Raw genomic sequence first — 12,002 nt, 5'->3', positions numbered from 1 at the left:
TCAGTATTCCTATTTTCTGAGGAAGGGCAAGCACAAATCATATGATTCAGTGGAAATGTCCTTTTGCTGTAGGAATATAGATTGGGAGAGTTCATTTTAAAACGGTAGTTTCTAAGAGAGGAGCTGGTTCGACTCACTGATTTTGCACAGGGAAAGCTTTCGTTGGAGGGAGTATGGAGGATTCACTCATTTCAAGCTAAGAATAAAGCTCTGTTGTTGTTTACTTTTCTTTCCAGAATCCAGTCATCATTGCCAGCTGCCTACGAAAGGAATATGCGCAGAAAAAGAAAAACTGCTTTGCCAAGAGGAAAAAAAAAGTGGCCACAAGAAATGTCTCTTTCCGTGTTAAAAAAGGTGGGAAACAGTAGTTCTGTTAGCAGAGCCACTTTGACCTCTGAAGATGAGGTCTTTTGAAAGGAATGCTGGTCTCCACATCGGGGGCCTCATTGATAAACATGAAAGGCAGCCAACCCATTAGCAGCCCATTGCTGATTCATCCTGCTCAAAAGTCTCAGTTAGAAAAAGGGGTTTTCTTTGTGTGAGATGACAGTTATATCTGTTCCGTTAAAAGAAACACCAGAGAACAACCACCAGGAGAAAGGAAGCAGTCTTTATGTTAAGAAGGATGGTAGAGCTTTTTAAGTAGTAACATTCATTTCACAGGAGGGAATACTACACAGCAGGAAACTCACTGGGGTAGAGTAGCTCATTCTTCATTCCTAACTGTACATGTTGTGAAAGTGTCCATACAATGCAATAGGCTTTGGAATCAAAATTTGTTTCAATTCCAGCTCAGGCTCTTATTGGCTGAATGACCTTGGGCAAGTTTTTTATCCTCTTCACACCTTAGTTTCCTCACCTGTAAAAGGAAGGCAGTAATAACACTCAGGTTTGTGTGTGTGTGTGTGAGGAATAAGTGAAATAATGTGCATAGCACATTTGACTAGATTTGGGTATATGGTGAGTCCTCAAATAGTATTGATGTAGGATATTCCTTAGTGTATGCCAGGTTTGGAGTCTCGTAGAGCCGAAGAATGGATACATGGACCAGGGAGAGGCAGAGAGTTGCACAGGAAGATAGTTTATTATAGCAAGCAAAGAGTTACAGATCCGAGCAGGAGGGGGTACCCGAAACTGGGATGCCCACTAGCTAAGGCAAAAACGCTTGTGTTTATATGCCTTTATTTCTCCCTGGGAGGGGGATGTTGGAATGTTTGTTTCTATGGATACGACGTTTCTCAGACTCGCTCTACTGCTCAGCCTCGGGGAGACCTTTGAAACAACTCAGTTGCCCCAGCGCATGATTGAGGATATTTTTGCCTGGTACAGGTGTTTCATTTTTGCTCAATCTACCAAGGAATTTCTAACTGCCTGATTTCATACTAACTAACCTGCCTCAGTATTTGTTTTTATTTTTATTGTAGTTACTTGCAGTTATAATTCTGAGCAGACCTTTTTCTTTCAGGTGAAGTTATCGGTCTGTTAGGACACAATGGAGCTGGTAAAAGTACAATGATTAAGATGATAACAGGGGACACAAAACCAACCGCAGGGCAGGTCAGTACCATACACAGAAATATGCTCATTAATGCTGCCCAGCCCAAACGTTTTACACTAAATACTGATGACAATCTCAAAAATACATAGATTGATCCTTCCCTATCAATCACTGTGATTTATGCATTGAATGAAGAGGATTAATAAAACGTTGTCGCTTTAATTCCAAGAATCGTTATTTGATGCTGAAAAGAGCTACATGTTATCTATGCTATGCCTCTTATTGAATGAAAAATCGAGATATTAAAAGGAAATATTTTGGTAAGTAAAGCTAAACATTAGCTTTGCTGCAGGTCAGAGATCTTTGTTTTGTAAACTTATATATCCTGAGAACTTGTTGAATTGAATGCCAAGATTCAGGATTTATTCAGAAAATAGAGATTATAGGTTAGAGGAAAAACTAGTCATTGTCTACATTCCAAAGCAAAAACTAGAATAGTGTGTATACCATTTGGCGGGATGTCCAGGCCGAGTTGGGGGAATGATGGACAGAGGTCCAAAGGACTACCACTATGAAGGGGAAATGCTATTGATATTTGAGAGAAGCTTACGGTCAGAGGGAGTGTTCACGAAGAGGGCTCCACGGTGGTGTTGATGGTTAGAGAAGTTTTCTAAATTGTCTTTCCATTTCCACCTTTGCCTCACAGAGCAGCTAGCATCGTCCTGAAAAAAGGCAAATGAGGTCATGTCACGCTCCTGCTCATAATTCTTTCATTAGAATTGATTCAAAACCTTCACCACAGAAGGCCCTGCAAGATCTGGACTCTGTCGACCACCTTTCACACCACACCCCCTGCTCACATTGGTCTTGGGTGGTCTTTCCACTACAGGGTCTCTGGGCTTGTTTTTCCTGTGGCGAGAATGCCCTTTCTTAGCTTTTCATGTGCTTGGTTATCCTCTTCTCATCATCTGGAAATTTACCTCCCAAAAGTCCTATCCCTGACTACACAAGGAGCTAAACTGTAGTCTCCCTTTTATTCGTCAGCACATTTAGTTCCTTGAAAGTGTGAAGCAGGGGCTGTCCTTCCTTCATGGATGTGTTACTTGTTTATTTTCTGTTTCCCTCTCTAGATTGGAAGCTCTATGAGGCCAGGTTAACTATGTCCCTCCTTTTTTGTATTGAGGAGAGACAATGTAGCATCGAGGTCATGGGCTTAGATTCTGAAGGTAGATCCTAGTTTCACCTCCCAGGTTTATGTGGTATGATCTGCAAATTTCTAACTCTATGCACATATTAGTTTTCTCATATGCAAAACAGGGATGATGCAAAACACCTCAGTCATATTGGGTTTTGCTAAGGGTAAAGTAATTCAAAACATACAGAATGCTTAGATTCTGGCACATAGTAAGCACTGGTACACATTTCCTCTTATTATTATTGTACAGAAAGTATCTGGGTCATAAAAGTAATAAATGCTATCATGTATTTATTGGGTCCTATGTGCCAGACTAGTGCTTTTCATTTATTACCTTAGTTCAGGATTTCTCAAGCTTGGTACTGGTGATACTTTGTTCCAGATCATTTTTATTAAGAGAAACTCTTTGTTCATTGTAGACAATATAGCAGCGTCGCTGGCCTGTACTTACGAGATCCCAGTAGCACCCCTGTTGTGACAATGACTCCAGGCATTGCCAAATATCCCCCAGGAGGAGGATTACCCATAATTGAGAAAAACTGCCTTATTTAATCCTCACAATAAACTTGTGAAACACATTCTACAGTTGTAGCCATTTTACCATTGGGAAAACGGAATCTTCAATAAGTATCTGTCCCTTTGAATGTTTGGATCAATGAATGAAGTCAAACAATGAACAACCAAATAAGCAAACTTAAATTCAGCCATGGACTTGATAATAAAGTCTAAACTATAATAGAGAGCTAAAACAATGTGGAATAGCTGCCTTTGGATTTATGGAGTTTCTGTGATCTTTTCCCAGAGCTAAGTGATTCCTTATTTACTTTTGTACTCTTGACAACCATGTGTGTAAGAGGAGGACATCATTGAAACATACTCACTAGCACACACACGCACACAGTTTTGGACAGAATGTGAGAATGAATTTTTTGTGTAGGTGATTTTGAAAGGGAGCAGCGGAAGGGACCCCCTGGGGTTCCTGGGGTACTGTCCTCAGGAGAACGCGCTGTGGCCCAACCTGACGGTGAGGGAACATCTGGAGGTGTTTGCGGCCGTGAAAGGGCTGAGGAAAGCGGACGCTGCCGTAGCCATCACACGGTACATGGGGGAGACACACCCATTCTCTGCTAGGGGATGTGACAGCTTCACACAGAATTAAGGAAGGGAGATTCTAACTGATGGCTCCCTGTGTGTGTGGGAGAAGACTTGGTCATCTAGACCCCAAATTCAGTGTTGCGTTCTATCACGTTAAACCTGGAGAGAAAAAGTTCATTGATTGTTCTTAATATGGAAAGAAATCACTGAAAATATGAGTTTACATACCATGAAAGGGTCATACAATGTCCTAGATGGCTTCAATTTTAAAATCCCTCTGAATACTCTTAAAAAGAATTCTCCACTGTCGTCTTCTGTTTTGCCCATTCTCCCACACGTTGTGCAGGGGACTTGTGGATTGACTCAATGTATCCTTCAGGTTGGTGGATGCGCTCAAGCTGCAGGACCAGCAGAGGCGTCCGGTGAAGGCCTTATCCGAGGGAATAAAGAGAAAGGTAGGGGCGGGGCTCGGTGTTACTCTGCGCCGCCCACAGATCGGGGCCAGACGCGCTGTTCCTCTCGTTGCAGCTGTGCTTCGCGCTGAGCATCCTGGGAAAGCCGTCGGTGGTGCTGCTGGACGAGCCGTCCACGGGGATGGACCCCGAGGGGCAGCAGCAGATGTGGTGAGGAGATACCATGAGCAACCCAAAGTGAATTTATTCATCCTGTCACAACTGCCTTTCAAAACAGTTTTACTTATAAAGTGAAAGACAGCTGCATTATCAGGAAAAGCAATATTAAGGGGGGGGGGAAATCCAATAGCGTATCGAAGCCAATTTTTATTGAGGAGAGAAAGATATTCCAGTAATCTGATACTCTAAGAATTTCATTTTCATCTTAGATCTTTTGGGTATGCATGGCCCATTTTTGTACTCAATCATATAAATCTATGTTAAGTTTTACATTTTTCGGCAACATCACCTGATACATAATTCTTACAGAAGAAAAAAATTTCAACTCCAAAATATATTCTTGAATTATTTTAGAAATAGTCTGAAATTTGTCATTGTGTACTTTAGGATATATGTCATTATTCTCATACCGTGTTTCGCTGAAAATAAGACCTAGCCGGACAATCAGCTCTAATGTATCTCTTGGAGCAAAAATTAATCTAAAACCCAATCTTATTTTACTATAATATAAGACCGTGTCATATAATATAATAGAATTGAATACCAGATCCTATATTAATTTTTGCTCCAAAAGACGCATTAGAGCTGATTGTCTGGCTAGGTCTTCGGGGAAATAGGGTACTTTTAAATAAGTTCTCATTTTGTATCTTTCTTCTTACTGCCTTCTCATAAATGTTCTTGAAATTCAGCATTTTTCTGAACAGTATCGTTCTCTAAATTCAGCCCAAGCTAGGCTTTGAATTATGCACCCTAGCCCACAGTTTGGTTATTTCCATGCCTGTTGTCCCTCCAAAATCCTTTCTTTGTCTACTCTGAATCCACTAATTGTTTCATATGTGCCAGTGGAAACTTCCTTCCATTTTTTTCGTATTATCTTGAGCATTCCCACTAGTTAACGTTCTCTTGACCTAACTTTAGGCAGGCGATCCGGGCCACCTTTAGAAACACGGAGAGGGGCGCCCTCCTGACCACCCATTACATGGCAGAGGCTGAGGCCGTGTGTGACCGCGTGGCCATCATGGTGTCCGGAAGGCTGAGGTGGGTGCCCACACTTGGACCCCTAGTATGCCCTGAACAAGGGACATTTCCCTGTACACGGTTATCCCTGGGAGAAGCAGGAGAGGCTGGCCGCTCAGGCTCTACCTGGCCCTGCCCTGGCCTCCAGAGGCCAAAAATCACTAGTGGGAGCTTTCAACCCTTTCCTTGCTTGACCTCATCCTTCTCCTCCATCCAGGTGTATCGGTTCGATCCAGCACCTGAAGAGCAAATTTGGCAAGGATTACCTGTTGGAGATGAAGGTGAAGACCCTGGCCCAAGTGGAGGCCCTCCACACTGAAATTCTGAGGCTTTTCCCCCAGGCTGCCCGGCAGGACAGGTAAACACAGGTGGTGTTCTGTTTTATTTTGGTCTTGGTTTTGTTTTCCTGTTATGGTGATGAGAAATAAAAGCTTTATCTTCTCATTTTTTAACAACATTATGGTGATTATGAGTACTTTAACTGCTAGAGAAAGGCCCCAATCCAAGGGACACCCCAAGGAGGGAAATAAGAGAACAAAGTGTTTATTTGGAAGCTGATTCTTGTAAGAGAATTAGTGTTCCCCAGGCCTCTATGATATGCCAGGTACTAATGTGTGCACGTACCTAGTTCATCTCAGTGGTCCTTTCTACGGGTAAAACTACCCCCATTAAATCATTTTGCCTCAGCAGTTGGATATATCCGAATGAGTATTTCCATCCGCTGGCTACAGATGGAAACTTCCAGAAAGGAAGCTTAGGAAAGCAGATGTACATTTCTCTATATGTTTGTGTTTTTCAAGAATGAACAACAATAGGAAATTTTTATATGTAAAAATAATGTTTGTATACAAAGCAGCTCAAATTGTTATTATTAAATGCAAAAAAATAGTCAAAATATCAATTTTTTATTTTTTTGTGGATTTCTGACACATTTTGAAAAAACAAACTTGAACTCAATTAGCACAGTGAAAGAATTAAGCAAGATCACCAGTATAAAGCCCACACCCAGTACCAGGCATTAGTCAAAGCTGAGTAGATGGTGTCTCTTAGCATTTTTATTATTTTCAGTAACAGCACTTGAGGCTCAGGTAGGTTAGATAATGTGAAATAAGCCAGGTCGACCTGGTTCCTTTGAGTTAAATGCTATTTTCGTCTCAGTGGGAAAGAAGGGTAAAAAATCATGCATCTTCTCTTCTTGAGACATAGGCACTGCAGGTTTCTTCCTCTTTGTCTCCCATTCCTCCCTCGAATGAAATGGAGCCTCCTCTTACGTCTTCTAATGTTTCTGCTTTTAGTAAATTGACTTCTTGTGGATTGAAGAGCATTCACACTGTGGCTATCTCCAACTCTATACAGACGTGCACACGTAAACGAATTACCGACGACACTGTTGCTCCTTTTCAGACGTGTACCTGTCGGTGGGTGTGTTCTGGAAACGGGGGGTTCAGTCTCACTCTTTTCCCTGCAGGTATTCCTCTCTGATGGTCTATAAGTTGCCTGTGGAGGATGTGCAACCTTTATCACAGGCATTCTTCAAATTGGAGATAGGTAAGGATGACTGTTTAGAGATAAGACTCGGAAACAGCTAAATTCAGACCTTGTATAAAACCAATATAATGAACATAAAATTGTGGCATTGTACCATAAATAAGTTATTAAGACTTTTAATCCAGTTGTTCTCAACTAGGGGCGGTTTGGCAATATCTGGGATGTTTTTGGTTGCCACGACTGGGGGTGGAGTTGGGGGGGTGCAACTGGTATCTAATATAATAGGTCAAGGCCAAAGATGATGTTAAATATCCTACAAGGCACAGGGCAGCCTCCTCCCACAACAAGGAATGATTGGCCCCAAGTGTCATCAGTGCCAAAGTTGAGAGACCCTGTCCTAATCGAATGAGGCTCTCATTCGAGGGAAGAGGCCAATGGCATTTGGGGCTAGAGGTCCCCCAATTCATACAAACAGAAAGATGCACGTTGGGTTTGGTCTCTGTACTCTTTGACAGCATTAGACGCTGAGGGGTTAGATGATAGCATTAGATGAGAAGAGGTTCCTCTCTGTAGAACTGGGCTGAGCCATAACTCTTTTCTAGGCTCTTAGATTCTGAGCTAAGATTTTGAGTTTTGCACACTGTACCAATCTCTAATGGACTAAGTTTTTGCCTCTCACACCACTGTATGAAATCTGATAAAAAGCTGAACGCCTTTCCCGTCTTCTTTGTCTGTACATTTTTTGCTTCTCATCTGTCATTAGAAGCCCCAGGCACCCTCGTTCTTAAAGAGATTCTTCCCCTTGACACAAGGTTAAGACTTCAGATTTCCCCAGACAGGTTTCCTTTTCGCTTTCTGATTCTGCTGGTTACCTTCCCTCTATGGTCTATGGATCTATTTTGCACACTGACCATTTTAGCCTTTTGATCAACTTTGCATCATTCCCATGGGAAGGATTCCCACGCGGGCTCTGATCAACAGGAAAGGCTTTATAACTAATTTAGAAGCAGGGAGGGAGCTCTTCCAGAAAGGCTGCCTTCCTACAATACAATGGAGCCTTTTCTTAAGAGCCTTCTAATGTTTCTGCTTTCAAAAATGCTCCCTCCTTCCTCGAATTCCTTCCGATGTGCTTAATTTGCTGAAACTGACGTTCTTACTGGGCGGGGTGTGGGGGGGGGAAACAACTTTTTATCAGTTTCCTGCCCTATTCTGTGAAGATTACACAAAGTACAAAATATTGAAACGTAAGCTAGCATTTTTGTTGTTGTTGTCCAAATGTTAAGTTAGACATAGCTACACTCTCAGCTGCAAGATATTTATTGAAATTATGAGGTAGGCCGAGAAAAATGCATGCCTCGTGACAATTGCTTGTAGCTCCATAGACTCATTCTTCCATACCACCAGACCACTTTTAGATAATGCAAACTCCAGCAAACCCAGCAAACCTGGGCATCACGTGCCCCCTGCTTGTTTCAGATGTGAAGACTTGAAGCTAGGAAGATGGGATAGTTAGTTTTCTCTCTCTTCTTACCCAATTCCCTCCTCTACTCGTAAAAAAATGTTTTAAGCCTCTCCAGGGTGGAATGTAAGTGGAGGGGAGGTAAGCTTGATTTGATCATTAGAGCTGTGCTATGGCATTAGGGCCTCCTGTGAAGAGATGAACAATCACTGGTCTTTTCTCTCATCGGGTGCCTCTGAGGGTTCCTTGAAGACTCCCTCTCCCCTCCCGTCTGTAGCCTCTGACCACAGTTTGCTGGGGTGGGCGATGCCTCCTCCTCTTGGTCTCCAGTAAACACCTTGCTGTCCCTGGCCCCATCTTGGAATCTCTTTATCCTTCGAGGAGGTCCTCTAGGGATACCCCTCTCTTGGCAGTCCATGAGAAACATGCATATTCTTTCCTTTTCCAAACTTTGAAAGTGCAGGACTGTTAACCATGCACACCTTTTTTTCTATACGCAGTTCCAGACATGAGTCAAAAGGACCCATCCTCGTGTCCCCAAATTGTGGGCCAATCCCACCATAGCAATCTGATAACTTTGCTTCCCAGTCTTACCTTTCCACTTATGATTGCTCCCTCTTATGTACCTGCAGATTTGGATTCTCGTCATAATCCAGATTGGTAACACATTGTAAACTCAAAATAGGATAATTCGAGGAAGTTTTGTTTATAAAGGCACAAAGGCACAAGGAACAGTGTAAGCACTCGATGGTAAACCAGCAGAAGCGTTACCGTTCTTAGGTCCAAAGGGACTAAGAGAGGAAGCGGTGACAGGAACCTGGGGGTAGAGTCATGTAGAATTTGCCACCTTGAGAGAAGCAATGACTTTCAATCAAGGGACACGGTTGGTGTCAGGGAGGGTGTGAAGGAATAAAGACCTTGACCTCCCCTCTTTTCTGTCCCTCCCCCTGGGCTGTCACTGGTGGAGCCCCCAGAGGGAGCCTCTTCAATCAACCTCTGGAATGGAGAGCAGGGGGGAGAAGAGTGAGGACGGAGGTCGAGGGGTGTACAGCCGTGTTTCAGCACTGGGGGAACTGTCCCTGAGCTTATCCCACACGGGTGCTCTGCAACCCCTTATGTTTTTTCTAGTCTTGTGCCTCTGCCCAAATTCTAAGCCAGCGGGAGAGTATTTCTATCCGTTATAGGTCATGAATTTGCATTCTCGTATTATTCTGCATATTAATAAGCACTCATACTCAAGAGTGCTTATTACCTTACCTTTTATGTTTAAGATCCTGTTGTATGTACTTTTGATACATGATTTGGTCAAACTCTCTGAATAAAAAAAATATATGAATTCCTAATACACATTCATCTTTGTGCAGTTAAACAGAGCTTCGACCTGGAGGAGTACAGCCTCTCACAGTCCACCTTGGAGCAGGTGGGTGGTTTTAGTGATTTTCTATTATCCATGGAATATAAATGAATAACATGCGTGCTCTCTGCACGCACTTGGAGCTCCAGGAAGCAGTGTGACAGCCGCCCTTTCTCTTAATTATGTTCCTCCATTTCAGGTTTTCCTAGATCTCTCCAAGGAGCAGGAGCTGGAAGATTTTGATGAAGACCAGGTTGATCTCTCAGTGAAGTGGAAGCTGCTCCCGCATGAAGAGCCTTGAAGCCCCACCTAGTCTACGTTGCTCTTTAAGCTTGTCACTCTTTTTAAAATACTATTTGATATCATTAATATACCTTATCTCAGATATGTACAAGGTGCTTTTGAAACTCCTGTCATATTGTTCTCAATAATATTACTTCTAGTGGGACTAAGGAGTAAGGTCAGTGAGAGCAGTGAGGAAGCCAGATCGGACAGCCTGTGACCAGCAACTAAGTCCCATGTTTCATACAGCAATAAGCTAAAAAAATACATTTACTATGGAGTTGTTTATGTTTCTGAGAACAGTATAGAGATTGCTTCATTTTCTTCCTCTGCACTTCAAAATAGTGAATGTTTTCTTGTCTTTTTGATTAAAGTGTAAAGACAACGCTGATTTTAGGGGAAAGGGAGTCGATTTCACAGCAGCACATTTTGATCTTACTTCTTAATTCACTGATTTTCCTTTTCTGTCATTTGTCAGATTTTAGATTGTAGAGTCCGTGTTTCATCTGTTGTGACTATAAAGGAAATTTGAAACCTGTTAAAATAAATAATTGCAGTAAGAATTTAAATAATCAAGTTGAAAATATATATATTATATCTTATATACAAGTCTGAAACATATTTCTGATTTCATATGTTTTCTTATAATGCGAGGGTCTACCCTTATGCAAAGCTAAAATTTCATAAATCTTAATTTCTCATGTCTTTATATGTCATTGTTTATTCAACTGGTGACTCTATAGACACCTTAAAATCAACACAATCTACTTGTATCCTCATATTTAGATGACTTTTTATTGTTGTTCTTGCTACTTTTATTGTTGCACGAGACACTAAGTTTATGGTAATTAGTTGTACAGCAATAAATGTCAAAGACAGGCATATAAATAAACATATTTAGAGAAGTTGACTTTCCCAAAGTTACAGGTCACCTGGGCCTAGAATTCAATCCCAGGAGTCTGTCTGATTCCACCTACTTTAAACTATCATCAAGAAGTTATCAATACTGATTAAGGTTGCAATAAAGGTATAAAGAACATTTCTTCAACCTGAAGTTTTTGTTATCTTTTGGGAAGAGAAACTAAAGAACACAATATAATCACCTTCTAATTGTTATGGTATCAACTAGAATGATACAAGGATTTGAAGCTAAAAACTGTTTTTACAGCCAAAACATAGCCAATTATTGTGGTAAGTTCAAATGACCAAGTTGTGAATTTTTTAATATAAATGTCTTATATTCAATTTTGAAAAGTGTTCCAAAGTTTATGTGTTTTGGTATAACTTAAGGGTCTGTCCTTAGGGAAATCACCAAAACTTATTATTTTGTTATATTTTATATGCAATTGGTGTCATAAACACTGCCTCAAAGCTATCACAATATAATTGTTTTTTTTTTAATTAAAATATGACTAACATGCAATATTATGTTAGTTTCAGGTGTGAACCATAGTTATTCAACATTCATATATCTAAAGAAGTCATCACCATGATACAAGTCTAGTCACCATCTGACACAGTACAACGTTATTACAAAATTATTGACTATATTCCCTATGCTCTACATTACATCCCCATGACTTACTTATTTTATAACTAGAAATTTGAACCTCTTGTTCCCCTTTCCCCCTCCTTTTTTAATTTCTTAATTACCGTTGACTATATTGTTCTGAAAGCACTTGGAGATGACATGCAGTTGCCCTCTTGTTGAATCATCTGGAAATCTGCTGGGGTGGTTTCTCCTCTCTAACTGGTACGACATCTTTACAAAGAATCTGAGGTAATAATGGCCCCACTTAATTTTTCTGTGTTGTGTAGGGAGAGACCTGCCAATGCTCACCCATCCCATTTTCTCCTTGTGAACAGACTGGAAGATTTCATTTTCCAGCCTGCCTTACAGGTCTCTGGGATGACATGACTAGCTCTGGACTATAGAATATAGAAAATGATGTATGCAACTCTTGGGCCATTATGTCAATCCC

The 12,002-nt window shown here is 41.3% G+C and overlaps 1 protein-coding gene across 22 annotated transcripts in view; it reads left to right on the top strand.

Moving 5' to 3' along the window:
• ABCA9 (ATP binding cassette subfamily A member 9) overlaps positions 1-11,059 on the top strand; it is a 50,480-nt gene extending 39,421 nt beyond the window's left edge. For 21 of the 22 annotated variants that reach the window (XM_033091538.1, XM_033091543.1, XM_033091552.1 and 18 more), the window contains 10 exons: positions 237-354; positions 1,466-1,557; positions 3,631-3,791; positions 4,168-4,243; positions 4,317-4,411; positions 5,339-5,458; positions 5,655-5,795; positions 6,906-6,985; positions 9,749-9,804; positions 9,938-11,059. In XM_033091538.1, the coding sequence (XP_032947429.1) occupies positions 237-354; positions 1,466-1,557; positions 3,631-3,791; positions 4,168-4,243; positions 4,317-4,411; positions 5,339-5,458; positions 5,655-5,795; positions 6,906-6,985; positions 9,749-9,804; positions 9,938-10,039 (1,041 nt within the window). In that variant the 3' untranslated portion in view covers positions 10,040-11,059. Of the gene's footprint in view, positions 1-236; positions 355-1,465; positions 1,558-3,630; positions 3,792-4,167; positions 4,244-4,316; positions 4,412-5,338; positions 5,459-5,654; positions 5,796-6,905; positions 6,986-9,748; positions 9,805-9,937 lie in introns of those variants that run through there. The other variant, XR_004421388.1, reaches the window with a different exon arrangement.
• Positions 11,060-12,002: the final 943 nt, after the last annotated feature.

This window comes from Rhinolophus ferrumequinum, chromosome 21 (assembly GCF_004115265.2).
Source record: "Rhinolophus ferrumequinum isolate MPI-CBG mRhiFer1 chromosome 21, mRhiFer1_v1.p, whole genome shotgun sequence".
Lineage (NCBI taxonomy): Eukaryota > Metazoa > Chordata > Mammalia > Chiroptera > Rhinolophidae > Rhinolophus > Rhinolophus ferrumequinum.
Note: the sequence above shows the minus strand (reverse complement) of the source record. Positions and strands in the feature narration are given on the sequence as shown.